The 20,715-nt window shown below is 42.3% G+C and overlaps 1 protein-coding gene across 1 annotated transcript in view; it reads right to left on the bottom strand.

Annotated features, from left to right (window-relative positions):
- lrrk1 (leucine-rich repeat kinase 1) overlaps positions 1–20,715 on the bottom strand; it is a 97,510-nt gene that overhangs the window by 14,408 nt on the left and 62,387 nt on the right. The window contains 7 exon segments of the mRNA XM_083997562.1: positions 616–767; positions 2,092–2,286; positions 12,345–12,482; positions 13,492–13,631; positions 13,729–13,730; positions 13,732–13,930; positions 15,649–15,818. Coding sequence (XP_083853688.1) covers positions 616–767; positions 2,092–2,286; positions 12,345–12,482; positions 13,492–13,631; positions 13,729–13,730; positions 13,732–13,930; positions 15,649–15,818 — 996 coding nt within the window.

Raw genomic sequence — 20,715 nt, 5'->3', positions numbered from 1 at the left:
CAGTGCAAATCACGCAAGATTTGCACTGACACAGGAAGAGCAGTGAACTGAGACACTGGGAGCTTCCGCTACAAACAAGCTTAAAACATAGACTTATTTAATTTTTTTCGGAACAATTTCTCATGTCGGGGCTTCAATACAAGAGGGACATTACAGACGAGCAGTATGGAGGTATTTGGATGTTTTTTGGTGTGTCTTTTTGTTTACGAAGGAAAGTGGTATCCATTCACAACCATTATATGGACAAATACTGCTGCGCGGACCCCCCCGTAACTCAGAGAAGGCACGGAGGACTCTGAAAATTCTCACAGCTCTTAGTTGACATGAGGGTGAGTAGATATGAGAAATTAGAATTTTGGGTGAACTATCACTTTAACTGTTTTTGTTGAACTGCTTGTAGTTTGTGATGCTGTTATTGATGTTTTAAAAGAGTGTCTTTTTTGTTTTTGCTATGTTTATTCAATTACACGTGTAAAAGCTCAACTCCTTCTGCAGCACAACTTTCATACCCTGTTTCGGAACCGTTTCAAATCGCATCAACATAAATAAAGAAACAAAAATAAATGCAGAATAGTTTTTCATGTTAAAGAAAAGCAGTTATCATTTTAGACCAACCTGTCGTCCTTGTCTCCGCTCCAGAACACGGCGCTGTGTCCCTGCAGCTGGGACAGGAAGAGCTGCGAGTGGCTGTCACAGGGCAGCACATACCTGAGGCAGGGGAAGCTGGGCTCCTGCATCTGCCTCACACACTGCATGGCCACTGGCCTCTGTACACACACACACACACACACACACACATACACAAACACACACACACACACACGATCAGTGATCTTATCATAACAGAGTGGACACATGTGATGTCTGGAAGAGGAAACATGCCACTGATTTTCAGAAATGGGCTGATCGTTATTATTCATCACCCTGTTTCAGTGATCTGATTCGTTAGTAGTTTTGATTTGGTCCTATGAAGTTAAGCTGCTCTCAGCAGGTCAGTAGTCAGCATCAGTTGCCATGGTAATTTACTCTGGTAACAAGTGAACCACCATCATGGTCACCTTCAATAACCTGAAACCTGCTAGTATAGGGTTAAAGGGATAGTTCAACATTTTGGCAAATTGGCCCATTACCATAATCCCTATAGTCATAGCAGTAGGTTTGTTACCTTTAGTTGTCGGTGCAAGCTGTTTTTAGAACGGCGGAGCAGAGCCGCGAGCTGCTCAGAGCTACGCTACGGAGGCTAAGAGAATTTATTGGTTTCCCTCATCAAACTCATCAAATACACAATCCAACAACTCCAAAACGCTCTGGTGGACAAGTTGTGACCTGCACATTCACCACGCTATGAGATAATAACGGAACATTACGACAGAGTTGTTTTAGAGGAAAATTAATCGCTTATATTTTTCGGCAAGCAGTCACTGCATTCACCTCGAAAACAACTGTCTTGTAACGTTCCGTTATTATCTCATAGCGTGGTGAATGTGCAGGTCACAACTTGTCCACCAGAGCGTTGTGGAGTTGTTGGATTGTGTATTTGATGAGTTTGATGAGGGAAACCAAGAAATTCCATTAGCCTTCGTAGTGTAGCTCTGAGCAGCTCACAGCTCTGCTCCGCCGCTCTAAAAATAGCTATATAACCGACAATTATAGGTAACAAATCTTCTCCTAAAACCATTGGGATTATGGCAATGGGATAATTTGTCAAAATGTTGAATTATCCCTTTAAGGTCTGTTGAAAGAGAGAGAGAGAGAGAGAGAGAGTGGTGTGAAGAGATGTCAAACAATCGTGTGTCCACTGTCCAAAGCTCTATAATCAGGTTTTTCCACATATTTTGTGTTATTTATAAAGTGTATCTGGGCTCATGAGACTGAGGGAGAGGACATCAGTGGGCGGTCCTTAGATCACACTGTCAGGATCATATCTCAAATGTTTCCTGAATGCATCTTGGGTGCGTTCACTGTCCTTGTAGTTCACTACACCCTCTAACCTGGCTGGAGATAATGACTCTGTGTGATTGTGGTGATTAGAATTCATCCATTTCCTGCAAAGGAAGGAGACCTTGGTGTTTTTGGTTTGGGGGGGCTGACCTTCTCAGGCTTGGTGTCCCAGCATTCAGTCAGCAGACTGTGGAGGCAGTAGAACTGGACTTCCTCTGGACTGCCCAGCGCCGGCCGTATGCCTTTGGAGAGCTTCTTGGCGATCTGGAGCTGGTGCTGCCCCAGCGCCGGTCTCCGCCCAGACAGCAGCTCATACAGCACCATGCCGTAGGAGAACATGTCCACCTGCAGGAGGAGACACAAGTCACACCGAGGACAGGAGTTACATCTGAGGTGGTGATTCAAGACCTTCAGTCAGACTTGAACTCAGTGTTTTCACATGAAATGTAGCTTTAGATTTAAAAGAATAGTTACAAAACAAGCTTGAAATATAGACTTATTTGTTTTTTTTCGGAACAATTTCGCATTTCGGGGCTTCAATACAAGACGGACATTACATACGAGCAGCATGGAGGTATTTGGATGTTTTTTGGTGTGTCTTTTTGTTACGAAGACAGTTGGTATCCATTTGCAACCGTTATATGGACATGCACTGCTACGCCGAGACCCCCTGTAACTCAGAGAAGCCACGGAGGACTCTGAAACTTCTCCCAGCCCTTAGTCCACATGAGGGGGAGTAGATAATGAGTGAAATTTCAATTTTGAGTGAACTATTCCTTTAAACGCTGTGTTTGGCTGAAGGTGAGTTATGCAATATACCAGCAATGTTGATGAAATGGACGGTAAGAATAAGATGAAACCGATGTTATCCCCGAGGGGCCGACTGGCCACGGCAACAGTAAACATCAATATGAGGAATATAGCAAACACACAGTCGACCAAGATGCAATAAAACCACAGTAAGCTGTAGATAGACCACACAGGCCAGGAGGCCGCTGGATAAACAGGTGGACTTTCACTGATAGTGGTTAACACTGATTAACAGGTTGTGCTGCTCTGTCTTATCTTCAACAGCTCACTCATCTTGTTTACTCAGAAGTCAGATTGAGACTTTTGTCCTCCTGGTTGACACTGTCATGCTGCCCTACAACGGAAGAAAGGGGTAACTCCTCAGAGTGCAGTTCTGAGAAAAATTAGTTTAAAGTGTTGTCCAGTCAACTGTATTGAACTTAGGATTCTGAAAATTGGTCAAATCCTTGCTTTTGCGAGTAGTAGTCTAGCTGTGTAAAAATATCCAACTCAAACTTAACATTTTACCCTTATTTCAGAGTTACCTCTGTCTGTTTGTGCATTGAGGCAAAATATAAGCTGGCCATACAACGCAAGAAAGGGGTAACTCCCATTGGTTGGTAGAATGGTAGTAGCCTGTTGTACAGTAGGGCCTGTTGAACATTCTATACACAGGAAGAAAAAGGTAACTCTAGTTACGGTGTTCTCTCGTTGTTTCACCGCAGTTTTTGGGAGTTACTGTGAAAACCACCCGCAAATATCTCCCAAATAAGATAACGTTGAGTCAAGATATTAATCCACATGATGTAGCAGACCTTTAATGTCCCAAAAATGACAAAATTTCATTTTTGACAAAAAATTAGTTACCCCTTTCTTGCATTGTAGGGCAGCATGGCCCTTCACTTCAAAGAAGACCCTTGGCTATTATGTGTAATTAAAAAAACACACACAAAGATCAAACTCTAGTTTTCCATCCCTTCCTAATTGAACTCATCCTTGAGACCCATATCTGAGGACCAAAATACCCAAGTGGATTCCGCCCACCCCTTCCCAATTCCTACAGTATCTGTGAAGGGTCACAGTCACAGATAGTGACTGGGCAGGGGAGGGCAGGGGAGGACAGGAACTGTGGAAATTCCCAGAATAGCTGTAAAAGGCAAACCGTGGTGCGACGCCAAAAACACTTGACTATTTTTGAGGTGACATCACTTGGTTGTGGCTCCAAACACACTCGAGGTCTGTGGGATGGTATGAAGTCTCAAGGACCGTGGAAAAGGTTGGTACATTTATATAAAGATGTTCCTCTAAACTCAGTCTAAGGAATCTTCTCACTCGTCCGTTTGTCTGTGATTTTCATTCCTGATTTGAAGACCTTGGTGACCGACATATCTGAAATTCATGGGCAACATAAAACCTTGACAGGACGGCTACAGAGAAAGGTTTTTTTATATAACTATTGGCATCTTTCAGCAGTATGGCATGATAACCTGTTGTGTGTGATGCCGACAATACTGCATCATGTGTCACTGAGAACAAGTCTACGCAGCAATTCCAACACAACAACAACAACAAGGTTTTCATTTCACGGTGAGGCACCAGTGTTAAGACAACTAGTGCTATAATAGGGTTAGGTGATAAAAAATTAAACATTTTCCCACCAGCCACCAGTCCAGCAACCAGCGACTGCCAAAATACACACAAGGGGGGCAGCAAAGTCCCTACACTGCTTTTTTTTTTTTTTTTGGTTGGTGAAGAAACTCATGCACAAAAAGTGCAAAAGAAGAAAAAGAGTTTCTTCACCAGCCTGTCGCTCTCCTCTTCCGACGCACCTTTTGTCAATCGGTGTGCAAAAGTGTTTCAACTGCAGTTTTTTTTTTTTTTTTTTTACAGCAAATACAAGGAAGCTCCTCTACACCCATGTAAAGCTGAAGCTGTAAAGAGAGAACGACAGGCGCAGCAGATGCAGTCTCCACGGGAACAAACAGGGATAACGTGCTGTTAGATGCTGAGGGTGCATCACTGTATTTACAGTTTTTGGTCTAGTTCTCTAATGTGAATGTAAATTGCTTTTCGGCACCAATCAATTGGTGACCTATAGTTGGCCTCAATGTCAACTTATCAGTCACTGCTCTGTGCTACAAGAACGTGCATAGTGTACCAAACCTAGCTGCCAGTTTCTATTAGTGCATATTTTGATTTGCACTTTATAGATTTTTTTTTTATTAAAATGAATTCTGAAGGAGGTGGACCCTAAAATTAGCAAAATGAGTTGACAGAAATCACCCCCCCCCAAAAAAAAAAAAAAAAACACCTTAAAGGGATAGTAGCATTTTTTAAAAGTGGGGCTGTATGATCTACAGCCCCACTTTAGTACTTTAATTTCGCTATAATATAATTTTTTCCAGCCCTTCAAAGTGCAGGAAAAACGCAGTTTTTATTTGGACCTAACCAACTGCTGATCGGCGGGCGCTAACCCTGGGTGGAGGGATACGTGAGTTAGTTAGGTCCAAATAAAAACTGCCTTTTTCCTGCACTTTGAGGGGCTGGAAAAAATTATATTATAGCGAACAATGGAACTGTGTATTTTTTTCAGGTCAAACCTCTTTTAGGCCGCGAAAATAGGCCGTTTCTTTGGGTCTGTTCACAACACTGTATGTTGTAAATCTCTGGGCAGGGCTATGGGCTGGCGTTGCTAACGGGAGGAGTGCAGAGAGTCTTCTACTGCAATTAAAGTACTTAGGGGCTATTTGTAGATCATACAACCCAACTTTAAAAAAAATGCTACTATCCCTTTAAACCAACCTACCAACCAGCAATGGATTGATGGAGTGATGGTTTCATCTCAAGCTTTATGTTTTATGATTGACAGTTAAATTAGATAATACAAGAAAGCTGGCATCAGAAAATCACTATAGTATTATATAGAGTCAGGGGACCTATTAAAGGGAGAAGGTTAATAGTAGAGTGTATATATGTAACTGATGCAGAGCATGAGGGCTCACTGATGGACAGCTGGCCCAGAGATAAAGGTGACGAATAGGAAGAGCCACCAACTAAGACGAGCAGATAGAAAACAACAGATGGCCTTGAAGTTTTCTCCTCGCCTCAGAGCAGAGCTGAGGGACTGACAGACCCGTGTTTCGGTCCAAACACTCTATAACAGTGATTGCTGTCGGAAGATAGAACTATTTAAGACTTATATTAACACAAACATTCCGCTTACTTCTGCTTTAATGTCCGTTATCTTTACACAACACAGACTTAAAAATAGTTACTTTAGCCTGGACTGCTGGAACAGAAGACGTCACTCTGTCTCATTCCATCATGATCAGAGAGGTTTTATCAAGAGTGGACCTCTGCTGACAACATTCACACACTACTGACCAGAAACAGTCATGAAGGAAGAATCGTTGCCACATTCAACAAGGAAATGCATTTGATTCTGAGTTAAACGGACCAATCCAACAAATCCCACAATCCTTTTATATGAATTAATTTATGTATGTTAAGTTCTGCTGGTCTGTTTTCTTTGAGTCTTTTCAAGTCATGTCCAATCAATTTGGCCTAGACTTTTCCCACTCATCTCAACAAGACTTTCTATAAATCAGTCTTTTCTTGTGTTACAACAGGTTTCCTAGTCTATCACAGGGCCGACATAGAGACACGAACAACACGCACAGACATTATATTCATGTGCAATCTAGAGTCACCAATCAACCCATTATGCATGTGTTTGGACTTTGGGAGGAGGCAAAAGAATCTGGAAAAAAAGAGCCACCCGGACACTGGGAGACCATGTGAACTCCATCCAAAAGGCCCCAGGCCAGGAATCGAACCCAACTCCCAGGACTTTACAAAGCAGTAAAGCATGAAGGGACCTTATTTCCATGTCCTTGGTGACCTTTATGAGGTGCAGCTTAGCATAGCAGGGTTCTGACTGGTTAACTCGCCAGTAAATGTGTATTGATTTGATTTGTATTGATCCTGCCATCTGCTTTATAGTTTCCTTTGTTTAAACACGCAGTCTCCCCCAAATGCACACACACACACAAACACAAACACACTAAATTAAATATTGTTTCTTTTTTGCCTTTGTTAGCTTTTTAACAAAGTAATTGTAAATTTATTCAATGCACATGAACCTCATCTCATGCCTTCAGTCTACCAACAATATAATAACCACAAGTTCCAATTGGAACAGTTTGTCAGTTATTGTTTGAAGACCCATTTATTCGACATGGCATTCAACTGGGGTTGAGGCAGAGCCCTTCTTGTTTCTTGCTTTTTGCTTTTGTTGTCCAAATGTATTCATGCATATCAATGTATGCATGCATGTTTGTATAATTGTAAAATTGTGTAACTGTGTTGCATTGCTTTCTATATTGTTTTAACTTCGGTCATTTTAAATGTGCTCTACAAATAAAATTTGATTTGACTTGACTAATATGAATAGAATTAAATATTTCTTATCACCAAAACTATACTACACTATACTATTTACTATAATAAACAACAAATGATGCACATATCATATGTCCATCTTGTCACTGAGCCATGTTGATGTAAACTATACACAACTAGTCTGTAACAGCTTTCTAAGAGTGTTATTGCATATTGTCCAGACCCTCAGTTGACAAACACATGTGACTCACAGCTGGCAACAGCTGGCAACCGCTGGCAACCGCTGGCAACCATGTTCACAGCCATGAAGCTGCTTTCCATTTATGCCCCTGTTGCACTCTCGATTCCCGTCTCTCTTGCTCCATCATCTATTCTCTCTCCAGCCTCGTCTGCGTCTCATTTAAGCAGTTAAACCTCATCAAAACGTCAAATTAACGCCCTGGAGAAGAGCTCATTTGATTGGCCGAGGTCAGCGGACTCTGTGGGAGAGCAGCTGATGAATGGAGCTGGGGGCTTATAGGTGGTTTCCTCTGCTCTTTGAACGCTTGGCTACAGAGGAAGGGACCAATGAAACAGTAAACCCCAGTAAAGTGTCTCCATGGGGAGAGGAGAAAGTCAGAGCAGCCTCTTCAGGTCAGCCACATCAGACCTACAGCAGCCGTCACTCACCAACACCCAGGCTCACAGTCAGCTGCTGCAAAGATAAGTTGATTCATTAATCCCTCTATAAGCTTTCAGTGTTTATTTTTGTTAATTCATCTAATAAGTAATTTAGGTGGTTTGACACTTTCCCCGTGTTTTATTTTAACTTCTATTTGTTAGGGGGTTCCCAGTGTAGTTTTATGTCTCCTCTCTCTGGCTTTACTTTGGAGATCGAGTAACAACAAGTTTGTCAACTGATTAAACAATAAGTAATTGTTAGATTGGATATTCAACAGTGCTACAGTATTGATCTTAGCTTTTTCTTTTTTTTTTAAAGGAACAACGAGGAATCTTGGAAAGCTAAGTGTTTTCACACTACATTTCCCATGAGCCTCCATGTGCACGGTGAAACTCTTGGACCGGTGCAAGACGGACGAAAGTGAAAACATTTGCCAAGAATGTTTTCACTGATCAAGAATGAAAGTTATTCCCATGACCCGCCGGGCAGCATCCGTGAAACCAAAAGTAGGAAATGCTGGGCGAGTCGACCACTAAATAATAATATCAAAATAACTATAAAGACAAAACAATATATTTATCAAAAATGGACCCATAACGTAGATTCATCCACATAAATATGAGACTTTTTTATAACCAAATACAAACTCCTCGTTGTCCCTTTAATGAAAGTTTGTGATTTAAGATGATTTTTAAGGAAATGTTGGTGTCCCTTTTCCTCAGGCTTCTGGTTTATATTAAGAAGAAATATAATTTTTATGTTGGAAATGACCAAGTTTCGTTTCTCTACTTAAAGTAGTAGTGGCATTTGTTAAAAAAATCTGTGTGGATGTAAAGGTCAGCGCTCTGCAGCCGTGGTAAAACCTGCATGGGACTTTGGCTTTTCCTCTTCCTTTGCCAATAAAGCAAACACATGGAACTGATCAGACTGAAACATGCTGCAGAGAGGAAGTCGACGGTCAAAACTATCAGCTCACCAACTGTAAATCCTCTGGTGTGACAAGTCAAATAAATAGAGCGGCGGGGGCAGCTCTTTGATTCCACAAACAGGACATAACCAATCTACAGAGCCCAAATAGATCTCTGCTGCAGGATCACACAACCCCCCACCCCCCATGCTGACTGTGCATGCACTGCAGTTACTCAGCTATTAATTAGACATGTCAGAATCAAGTGACTGTATAAAAGAGTTTCACATGCAATGGAGCTGGAGGTAGAGAACAGAGCAGCAAGACAGCGGCTGTGGTTCCACCGTGATCAGTGATCCCCTTTGAAATAAACCTCAGCTGAGTTTGTTTTGAGATAATCCTCCTGTCTTCAGTCAGGAATGCAGACCATGAGAGGCATGAGAATAAACTAAATAAAACATCTCACAAAAGGACAAGGACAGCAACATTAACACCATCACAAGCAACTAAAAGCCCACATTTCCAAGGGTTCAAATGAAAGACCCTTGGCTGCTGAAGGTTTCATTATTATTTCAACAGTAGTTTATGCATGAAAAAAAAAGAATTTGAGTTTAAACTGAGGTGGAGCAGTTGGTCAGTATGAGGGGTAAAGATGTGACCATGAAAATGAAGAAGACTCAACAAAAAGGGCTGTCAAAGGGAGATGGTTTGCTGAGTACAGTCTGAAGAAGAAGCTATACTGTAGGTCTCTTTATGACAGCTCATCAGGATGTGGACATAAGATGTGATGAGCAAAACTTCTGATGATTCACCAAGATACTGTAGGTGCTTTTCCATTACCTCTAGAAATGCACAAAACCTAAATACAGTATTGCAATAAAAAACTGGTAATGGACAGTTAAGACTACACAAATATACACGTCCTAATATCATATTTGTTATATAACGCTATCCACCGCTCCATGTATTGATTTTTAGACGGCTTCGTTGTAAACAAATGCACATGGCCAGAGAGGGTTAGCAAAACAGAGCGGAAAAGTGACCAGATTTGCATAGTTCCTCTTTAAGAGAATTATGGGATATCGCAAGACTAGAATTTACAAGAGTTACGGCTCATTCACAAAACACCTTTCAATGGAAACACCTGCAAATAGGAATTGTACTTTTTCTGAAATATCACTTTTATTTTGCAAAAACCGTTAATGGAAACCCAGCTTGTGATGCTCCAGAGCCTTGGTCTTGTGTTCTTTGTTGGTCCTTAACTGGAGATGAGGTGCCATCATGTTAACAGGGAACATATTACCCATTCTGTTTATTACTGTTTCCTTTCATTACATCTCTGTTTGTTCCAGTTTGAAAAATAGAAAGTGAAATTCAACTTTAAAAAAAAAAAATGGGGAGAGGAAAGTGTGAAGAAAAAAAGTAACTTGTGACCCAAAGCCACAACCATCTTGGAGGTTTGTTGTGATTTTATTGCTGACAGATTGTTTTTAATTCATTTTCTTATCCTCTGTATTTCATTTGAATGCAGTTAAGCTCTGAGCCTGAAGAAAATGACATGTAGCTAGTATCCAAACATGAGCCAACAGGCTACGCACACCTGGATTTGGGGACTTTTGGCCATACTCCTCTGTAGATCCTCTCCCTCTCTCTCTGTCAGGTTGGATGGGGACTGTCGGAGGATGGATGTTTTCAGATCTCTGTGTTGATGTTTCATTGGCTTCAAGTAATCGTGTCATCTTGACTGTTTGATTACAGTTATTATCTTATTGGAAGGTTGAGGTTTTCATTAAGGATAGCTCAGCTCTACATGTCCCTCCCTTGAAAAAACAACCTCACAGCGTTCACGGTGCCTAGGCCTCATTTAGATGCTTTCTTGCAAACTCCAAGTGACCTTTATGAGTCTGTCTTTGAGGAGTGGCTCCAGTCTGGTCTCTGTGCCATATAAAGACCTGATTGGGGGAGAGCAGCAGTGATGGCTGCGCTTGTGGAAGTCTCTCCCATATCCACACAGGATCTCTGGAGCTCAGCCAGAGCACTATGAGACTAGATCTACGCTAGATGTCAGATCTACTCTACTGAGACTTAAAGAGGAACAATGCAAATCCGGTCGTTTCTCCTCTGTTTTGCTAACCCTCGCCCTGGACATGTGCATTTGTTTACAACAAAGCCGGCACAAAATCAATCAATAGAGTGGTAGATAACATTATTTATCATATATGATGTTACCATGTGTATATTTGTGTAGTTTTATCTGTCATAAACAAGAGATTGCAGGTTACAGGGCGTGTTTGTGTCGTGGTGCCGCAGAGACGAGAGCTGGGACACCGGGGCGGCGGCGGTTGGTTTTCAGCCCAGAGATGCAACATGGAAGACAGAGAGCATCCATTGTCCATCTTAACAAGTTAAGCCATTGATTAAACCATTACAATTACTCCAAAGCTGTTTAATTGAGGTAAGAATGTAGCATAGTTAAGCTACAAATCCTGCATAGTTCCTCTTTAAATCTATCTTAATCTCTATCCAGCAGCACACAGCTGGTTTATCTATTTATTTCTTACATTTCTGGGCCATTTTTGCCTTTACTGTAATGCTTGAGACAGTGAAGACAGACAGGAAATGGGGTGAAGTATCTGTATGAATTGGGAGCTGTTCCTGTGATCTCCTGCTCTGAGGCACAGTGAGCCCATAGGGATGCACTTGAACCACTCGCCCTACTGATGTTTTTGGCAACATCAGTGCACAGGGTATGTTCAGAGCTGGAATGAGGTCCTAGTATTTAATTCATCTAGATATCACTCCCAGGATCATTTTCTCTTGGGGTGCTCCAACATGTTGACATGACAAACTTAACTTTTCAACATGATTTACAGTATAAAATGCTGTGCACATTTATTAATGTGGGTTAAAGGGATAGTTCACCCAAAATTGAAATTTCACTCATTATCTACTCACCCTCATGTGGACTAAGGGCTGGGAGAAGTTTCAGAGTTATTTGTGGCTTCTCTGAGTTACAGGGGGTCTCGGCGTAGCAGTGCATGTCCATATAACGGTTGCAAATGGATACCAACTGTCTTCGTAACAAAAAGACACACCAAAAAACATCCAAATACCTCCATGCTGCTCGTATGTAATGTCCGTCTTGTATTGAAGCCCCGAAATGCAAAATTGTCCTGAAAAAAAAAGAGTCTATATTTCAAGTTTGTTTGTAGCGGAAGCTCCTCTTCCAGGTTTGTCAAATTTGGACGAACCAGGGCCTGTCCTCTTCCCAATTCGTCCAAATTTGACGAACCGGGAAGAGGAGCTTCGAGAAGCTTCCGCTACAAAACAAGCTTGAAATATAGACTTATTTAGTTTTTTTCGGAACTTCGGGGCTTCAATACAAGACGGACATTACATACGAGCAGCATGGAGGTATTTGGATGTTTTTTGGTGTGTCTTTTTGTTACGAAGACAGTTGGTATCCATTTGCAACCGTTATATGGACATGCACTGCTACGCCGAGACCCCCTGTAACTCAGAGAAGCCACGGAGGACTCTGAAACTTCTCTCAGCCCTTAGTCCACATGAGGGGGAGTAGATAATGAGTGAAATTTCAATTTTGGGTGAACTATCTCTTTAAGACGAGGCGGGTGGGGTCATTACCTTCTCATCGTACACGATGCCTGGTCGGATCTCAGGAGCCTGGTAACCTGGGGTGCCCTCAACCCCTAACGCACCCTCGTGGAACGACTGTCGGGAAATGCCGTAGTCAGACAGTTTGATGTTGAGTGGATCCTCCACCTAAAAGGAAGACACGTTACCAAGCTTGATAGAAAAAGTAGTCTTTGTTCAAATTTGTTTATTGCTAGAACCAATGTTATTTTTGTTGGGAGTTATACCCAAAGATATATATAATGCAGACCAACGATATGCACTGAGGATTCTCTTACTGGTAGCGAAGAAAACGATTACAGTGAACTGGAGAGAGGTAAAACCACCAACTATAAGTCAATGGACTCAGAGACTGAAAAATGTATATATGATGGAGCGAATAATGGCTACTCTGTAGCTCACAATGGACACTTTCATGCAAAGATGGACTTGTATTTCAATATACCTGGCTGTATAATAGACGGGAAGATGCGACGGAGTACTTTTGGGAGTTCCTCTTTGGAAAATCCTGCTCAGCTACCATCTATAGATATCTGCTCTTCTACCCATCACTGTCTGCTGTTACTAATGTTAATATCATAACTATGTACATGTTTTCATTTACATTACCTTTCATTCTCTTGTAAAGTCTATCACACATTTTCTAAGTCATATGTCAGGACATGTTTTGTAGGGGTGGGAGAAAAAATCGATTCACATAAATATTGCGATATCTTTTTTGACGATTTTTTTTCTTTTTTTGGGATTTTTTTTCAAAGTTTTTTAAATATTGTGCAATGTGCATTTGTTAGCCTTTTTTTACATAAAGAGAGTACAGGTTTTGAAAAGGGTTTAAGTTCACTTTATAATGGAGTATGTTAATTTATAGGCTCCTACAGTATTTGTGTGCAGATAAATGTTAAAAATGCAGACTAAAAATCGAGAGAATCTGCAATATCGTAGAATCGCAATTTAAATCGAATCACCATCCAAAAAATCGTAGAAGAATTGAATCGGGAGAAAAGCATATCGTCCCAGCCCTAATGTTTTGTAAAATGTTTAAAATGTTTAAATAAAAAGTTCAAAAAAAAAAAAAAAGTTTATTGCCAATAAGGAACAATCAAACATTTATGACTGTAATGATGACTCAGACACAGACCTGCAGAGACCACACCAGGATGTTGTCAGATTTCAGGTCACAGAAGATGATGCTCTTCCTGTGGAGGTATGCCAGACCCGCTGCAATCTGATAGGCTACTTTGAAGGTTAGCATGTGACCAAGGGGCATGTACTTGGAACCTAGAGATAACAAAAAAAAAAAAACATAACTTAATGTTCCTCCAACACGAACACACTCCGATGAGGGGAGGAAACCATTAGATGAATATGTATCTACATGCCTTTGCGCTTCTCCTCCAGCACAGTGTTGAGGCTGCCTAGGGGGGCTAACTGGAGGGCGAAGCAGAGCGGGTGGATGCTGATGCCCACCAAAGAGACGATGCAGGGATGCTGCAGAGAGTGCAACATGCTGGCCTCCTGACGGAACTCGGAGAAGCTGCGGCAGGCATCTGCAGACTGCAGGTGTTTCACCATGGTGTCTGAAGTAGTGACAAGAGGGATGAATGAGATATAAACAAGATAGTAGAGATATACAGTTGTGCTCTAAAGTTGACATACCCTGGCAGAATTTGTGAAATACTGGCTACATTTCAGAAAATATAACTGATAACGCAACAAAACTTGTTTTTATTCAGAGTTAGTGGCTGGGCTTTTTGAATCCTAATAAGTACAAACACCAAAATGTCCCTGATCAAAAGTTCTACCCTGATAATAAACACACAGACTGACACAGACACAGACTGCTTTAAATGTCTACTCAGGGGAACTGTCCACACCTGGAACTTGGTTGTTTGTATTTAGTGTCTGTGTATAAAAAGTCAATGAGATTCTGGGCTCTTGACAAACACCTGCACATTTCATCCACTGCTGCACTGACTGTGCTGGATTCTGAGCCGTGGGGGAAGCAAAGAACTGTGAAAAGTCCTGAGGGAGAAAGTTGTTTAACTTTATAAAAGAGTAAAAGGATTAAAAAGATTTCCAAAGATGTGAGAAAGCCAATCAGCAGTGTTCAAGATCTCATAAAAGTGGAAATTGAGGGTTCTGTTGATACCAAGCCACGGTCTGGTACCATCAGAAATGTGTTGGTCAGACTCTCTGATTATCTTTTTTTTTTTTTTTTTTAATGATTGTGTTATTTCTGGATGTCTCAACAGTTTAATTTGAATACCATAAAAAAAATAAGAGAAACCTGTTTCGTCTGATCACACATGTTTTCCTTAATGAATGATACACAGTTACAAAATCTTCCAACTTTTGAGCACAACTGTAGGTAGCCAATACTGTAACTCACCTCTGTAAAGCTGATTATGTAGAAAACAGATCTCAGGCCAAAGAGAATGCTTCTCATACTGAATAAAATCAATAAATTGACATTCTTCACTCTATCTATAGCCCATATCTATATTCATATGTCTATATGTGTGAAATCCTAACTAAAATGTGTGAAGATTCTCAGTCATCCAACCAGACAGCATAAGGTAGTGGGTGGGCTCCTCCACATTCTGCCGGCCACCCAGAGGAACTTCAAATGATCTCTCCTCCTGACTGCAGGAGAGATTGCGCCCAAAGGCAACCAAAACCTGGTTGTAGGGTCTTGAAGACATAACAACTCCGGTTCAAGAGAGGAGAGGCCGACTGGTGAGAACATCTTCAAGTGTTTAAATCTGCACGCCAGGGGAGCAGTAAAATAAAGAAGATGTGTCCAGGGTTCCTACAGCTTAAGCCAAGTTCAATTTAAGACTTTTTAAGACGTTTATAATGCCACTTGAAATGAAATTCAAGACCGACTTCACAATAAACACAAATGCAAAAAAAACAACAAAAAAAATACGTCACCACATCTATTACAAAGGGTTAGGGACAATTTTACCCACTTTCCTATGTGGTCCAAGGTAAAGTGACTGCTACATGAATGATTGGGGGACGGGGGACGGGGGGCGCTATGAGTGAGTGAGTGAGTGACATCATTTAACTAGTTGTGGAGAAGAGATGATAAACTAAAAAGCTTTTCGGTACTGTTACTGTGTGTCTGCCCCGACTCCAAAGCAGCGGCGGCATTAATGACGCAGCGGCCGTTCACCGCCACTGAAACGCTGGATCGAAGAAGCTCCGATTAAAGAAGCCTTGTTTTTAGATTAATGAATTCAATGCCTTTTAAGACTTTTTAAGAATCCGTAAGAACCCTGTGTGTCCGTACCTGTGTCGCTGCTGATGGTCTGCTGCCGACACTTCTTGAAGTGGAAGCGTTTGACGGCCACCGGCTGCTCACGATATCGTGCCCGGTAGATGATGGTCCCGCTGCCCCCCTGGCCGAGGATGTTACTCTCCTCCTCCGAGTACTCCAGCTGGGCCCTCTCCAAGAACAGCCTAACACACACACACACACACACACACACATAGACAGAGCACATGGGCCCTTGTTTATTCCTGAACCTGGAACCAAGACATTTGTGGTAATTTGTAAGTTGTGTCCTGTCTCTGAGCAGATCCAGGTGAGTTTGAGTTTCACTTATGGATGAAATTGTCTCTTAAGTCATAATTAAGAACAAACACCATCTATTTCAACTCATAACACGCACATAACTGTTTTATTGTTGCACATATTGAAAACATACACTCGAGGAAGTCTACTCTCTCTAGAGACGTAACGTAACAAAGAAGCTCAGAGTGACAGCTTGGGGCTGAAATGAATCACTGAGGGCTGCTCAACATCTGTGGTCGCGAGTCGACCATACACTAATTATTCTGCATAGAGGAAGATGCCGCCTTCCAGAAAACATGTGGCAGGCCCCAGCCTACTTGTTATACATTGGTTAATGATCAAACTAAATGATATGTTCAATGATAATTGCCATAAACCATTAGCTACAAACGGATCCAGAACATCCGTTACAGATTAAAAACCAAGCTGGAGAAAAAACTTTCAAACAACAAAAAAAACTTGACTCCTAACCTCAACATTAACCATGTTGTACACTAGTGGTCACATCTGGGGAACAAAGGCTCTCTTTTATCAGCCGCCCTGCAGGCTGACAGCAGAGCCACATTCCTTGCCCATCCAGACCATCCCCTCCATCCCTCTGTCACCCTCCGTCACAGGCCTTTGATGTGCTGCCTCAACCACAGCGACAACATAAACCCAATCAAGATGGACGCTTAGAATGAGCTCTATCTGGCCCTCAGGTCTGAACAGTGACACAGCTTGAACGTTAACTCTGGAAATGGTTTCCTTTCAGGCAAAACATATGGATGTAAATCTGCAGGAGCGTTAATTAAAAGTATATGTCTGCTTAATGGTTTTAATTGGCTGAATCGTCTGAGGGTCCAGACTAGAGCACGGATATTCCACCAGATGTTCACTTTACAAGAGCTTCAGCAATTACACACACACACACACACACACACACTTTGTAAAAAGTTACACAAGGCCACCATGTTTTGTTTTGGTGCTATGCTACAGTAGTATAAAGTCAGAGGCAGGAATACACTTTTTTTTTCACTTTCACTCTCAGGTGAACTGTGACTAGGGCATTCAAGTTATAGTTGGTAAAACTGTTCAGAAGCACGTTTTGTTATACTGGGTGAAATGGTCCTTCTATCCTGAGATTAGTCAATACATTATGTATTCAGAAAAAGTAACAAAAATAATCAGACTTCTGTGGCAGCTGCAGGACTGACAAAATTCTGACCAATCCATGCTTTTCACTCCAAAAAGGAAAAAAACTATCAGATGCCTACATGTCTAGTTCTGTCTACACCCAATCAAGCTGCCATCTTTCTCCCCCTCTCCCTCCTTCTGCTTGTGCAACCAGAGTCTTCACCTACGTCCGCGGAAAAGCCACACTCCAGTCTGGTGGGTGGCAATGTTGCTCGGCTCTGGCAATGCGCGTTGGGTGTCTTCACCCACGTCTGCGGAAAGGTGAAGGCTTGACTTCAGAGAGAAGTCTGAGGAAAGGGGCTGGGACTTTTGACTTGTGTATTTTCAAAATGTGGCCTGATTTGGTTTTTCTACCTTTAATGGCGACCTCCTGATCAATCAGGACATCCCAGTCAGTGACTCGCTATTGAAAAAAACAGCCCAATGCTAGCTGGTTAGCAAGCTAACCAATAAAAGAAATAGAGATAGAGACAGAGAAGACTTAACACTGGTGTTTGGAGGGAGATGGTGGAAAGAAGAGGAGAATCAAGTTTGATAATCAACTCACAATGTTTCTCCGGGACTGGTAGGTTAATAACTGCTAATATTAAAGGGATAGTTCAGGTATTTAGAAGTGGGGTTGTATGAGGTAAAAATGGCCATTAAGTATAATATCTGCAGTAAAAAAGTTTATGCCCCCCCCTCCACTTCGGGGAGGCAGGCTGCGCGACGTATCACTCCGCTGTTCAGCTGTTTGAATCAGTGGTGTGTGGAAGAGGCCAGCGGAGTGATACAGCACGTCGTGGAGCCTGCCTGTGTGGAGGAGTACCAAGGAGTACTGAGCGAGCTGGTTAGTTCCAGATAAACTAACTCTTTTCTGAGCAGCTGATGCATTGAACATTTTTACTGTATATCGTACTCTTGAACTGGTATGTTATTTTGAGAAGGGAGTTCTCGTAGGCGACGAAAATATGCTGATTAATCGTCCCCCATTGACAACAGTGTACTGAGTCGCCTGAGTCTCGGTGCAGCACGATAAGCCGGTGTTTCTCAGTGGGGGGGGGGGGGGGGGGGGGGCAGAGACCTTTCTACTGCAGATATTATACTTACTGTAATGGCCATTTGTACCTCATACAACCCCATTTCAAAAAAGCTGAACTATCCCTTTAATGTTAGCTACGTTTGTAGCGATGGCAAAACTTACAAACAGCTCCTTTAAAGTGACCAAAAATAATTCAAACTTCTTCTCCTTCCTTTGGTTGATAGGTGAACATGATAAGCATGATAATGATTTATAGTGGTCTATGACTGTCTTATACAGTATAATATCTTACTGAGCTTATTTGAGCTCTGTGTGGGGGCTGGACAGTACCAACTGTATGCTTTTACATTTTATGCAAACACCAATCTCGACAAAAGCTTATAGATCAGCCCAACATCGGTGTATGAGCCCCCATCCAGCTGAGAAAATGGATGATGTTTGTTGATGGCGCTCGTGTTTACGCCAACATCCATCTTAGAGCTGGAGTGTAACACATTTGCAGTTGAAGTCACACAAATATTTGGAGCGGCTGTTTAACTGTTGCAGCAAACATTTCCATGGGTCTGTGCTGTTTTACAGAGACAGAGATGTGCTTTCGCAACTGGCCGCCTACCCAATACCCCCCCTGCTCCTAGCCCCACATACACAGTGTTTTAGAGTACTTAATGGACCTCATGGTGTGTGTGTGTCTGTGTGTGTATGTGTGTCTCTATGTGCGTAGGACACAGACACAGGCTGCATGTTTACTCCAATAGTTGAAGGAGTGGTGGTTACCCTTGAGCCCTGACAATACATCAACAGATGCTGTCACTGGCAACAAATCAGCTGAAACTCATTATACAGCCAAAGCCCTGGAGAACTGCAGTGTGTGTGTGTGTGTGTGTGTGTGTGTGTGTGTGTGTGTGTGTGTGTGTGTGTGTGTGTGTGTGTGTGTGTGTGTGTGTGTGTGAGTGAGTGAGAGAGAGAGAGAGAGAGAGAGAGAGAGAGAGAGAGAGAGAGAGAGAGAGAGAGAGAGAGAGAAACAGTTAGTATATACAGTGCAGTGTGAATCATCCAGCTCCTGTGGAATGTGTCTGGTGTAAAGGACCGGCCGTCTGAGGTTCAGCGATATGGAGTTCTTTAAAACACATCTTCTCTTCGTCTTTCATTTCAAGAGCATTATTTCTTCATTTCATGTTCACATTTTGAAACGCTTTCCTCCTCAAACTCCGTCCTCCTCTTTCCTCCCTTCCCTGCTCCGGGGCAGATTTCCTCTGCTCTGCTCCTGCTCAAAACGGTTCAACTGCACTCAGATCTGCTGCTGCTGCTGCTGCTGCTGCTGCTGCACTTCAGTCCAGGATTCAACTTTCGCCAAAGAACATGAAAAGAAACTGATGAACATTGGCAGCACATTCTTCGGTCAGATGACATCAGGATAGATAAATGAGCTTGGATGCGATGGGGTCCGGCATGTTTAGTGAGGACCGGGCCAGTGACCACAGCGACTGCACAGCGCTCACTGTGGAACATGCAGGTCGGAGTTTATTAGTCCGAGCTGCTGCATGAGTGCAAAAGACACGGAGGAGATGATACCATGACCACAATTTAGTTTGCCACAGTACCCAGGAAGCTGTTCAACTATTCAGCGATTCATGCTGTCAGTAATTTTCCGACAGAAATGAACACACAGTGTGTGCCGAGAGGCTAAAGTGGGACAAGGTGTTAGACTGCTCCAAATAATTCCACTCCTCACGCTCACACTTAGGAGATAAAGAGTCTAATTGTTTTTCTATTGTGAAAGCAATTCCTCTTTCACACAGCGCAGCAGCCATCTGAGTAAACACACACACACACACACACACAGCTCCTCTACTGGTGTTGGAGCTCTGACTGTCTGGACTGACCCATAGATGGCACATATTTGACACCAGCAACACTAAATCTCACAGCTGTGTGGAGCTAGGTCTTGTAAATAGTAAATGGACAGCACTTAGAGTATATTACACTTTTATCGACCAACGTTCAGACTCAGTAAAATGATGGGATGGGGCTCCAGGGGCTCAGAATCTCAGCAGAAAGCAGACTCCTCCTCCTGAGCTACGGATGCGCTCACCATGTAAAAGCTTTGCTGATGAGAGTGATGGTTTTTGACTGAATAGCAGGAGCTTGAGAGGTAACTCTGGTAGCATCACCATGGCAACCCCCGACTGGAGCTATACACAGCTGATGGACATGTAGTTATTAACGGCTTTTGTGGTCTCTGTGCTGTTAACACACACACACACACACACACACACACACACACACACACACACAGCTGCTACATCCTGTTTCCACACTTCATACAAGACACAGGGACGATTTAGCGCAAGGTCCCGAGCCCAGCCAATCACAGCTACCCTGAGTTTTTTCATTATTCATCCATCTAGACACAGATCACACTAACCTTTTAAACACATCTTAGTAGATATTGTTATGTTATAAAATGTATTTTAAAATCTTAAATTGAAATGGAGTTTTCTTTAAAGGTACATTGTGTAGGAATTACTCCCATCTAGCGTTGTGGTTGTATATCACAAGCAACTCAGTCGTATTTTTCATGCTGC

Source organism: Trachurus trachurus (assembly GCF_905171665.1).
Source record: "Trachurus trachurus genome assembly, chromosome: 3".
In the NCBI taxonomy this organism is placed as follows: domain Eukaryota; kingdom Metazoa; phylum Chordata; class Actinopteri; order Carangiformes; family Carangidae; genus Trachurus; species Trachurus trachurus.
The sequence above is the reverse complement of the archived record's forward strand: the minus strand, read 5'-3'. Positions and strand labels throughout refer to the sequence as shown.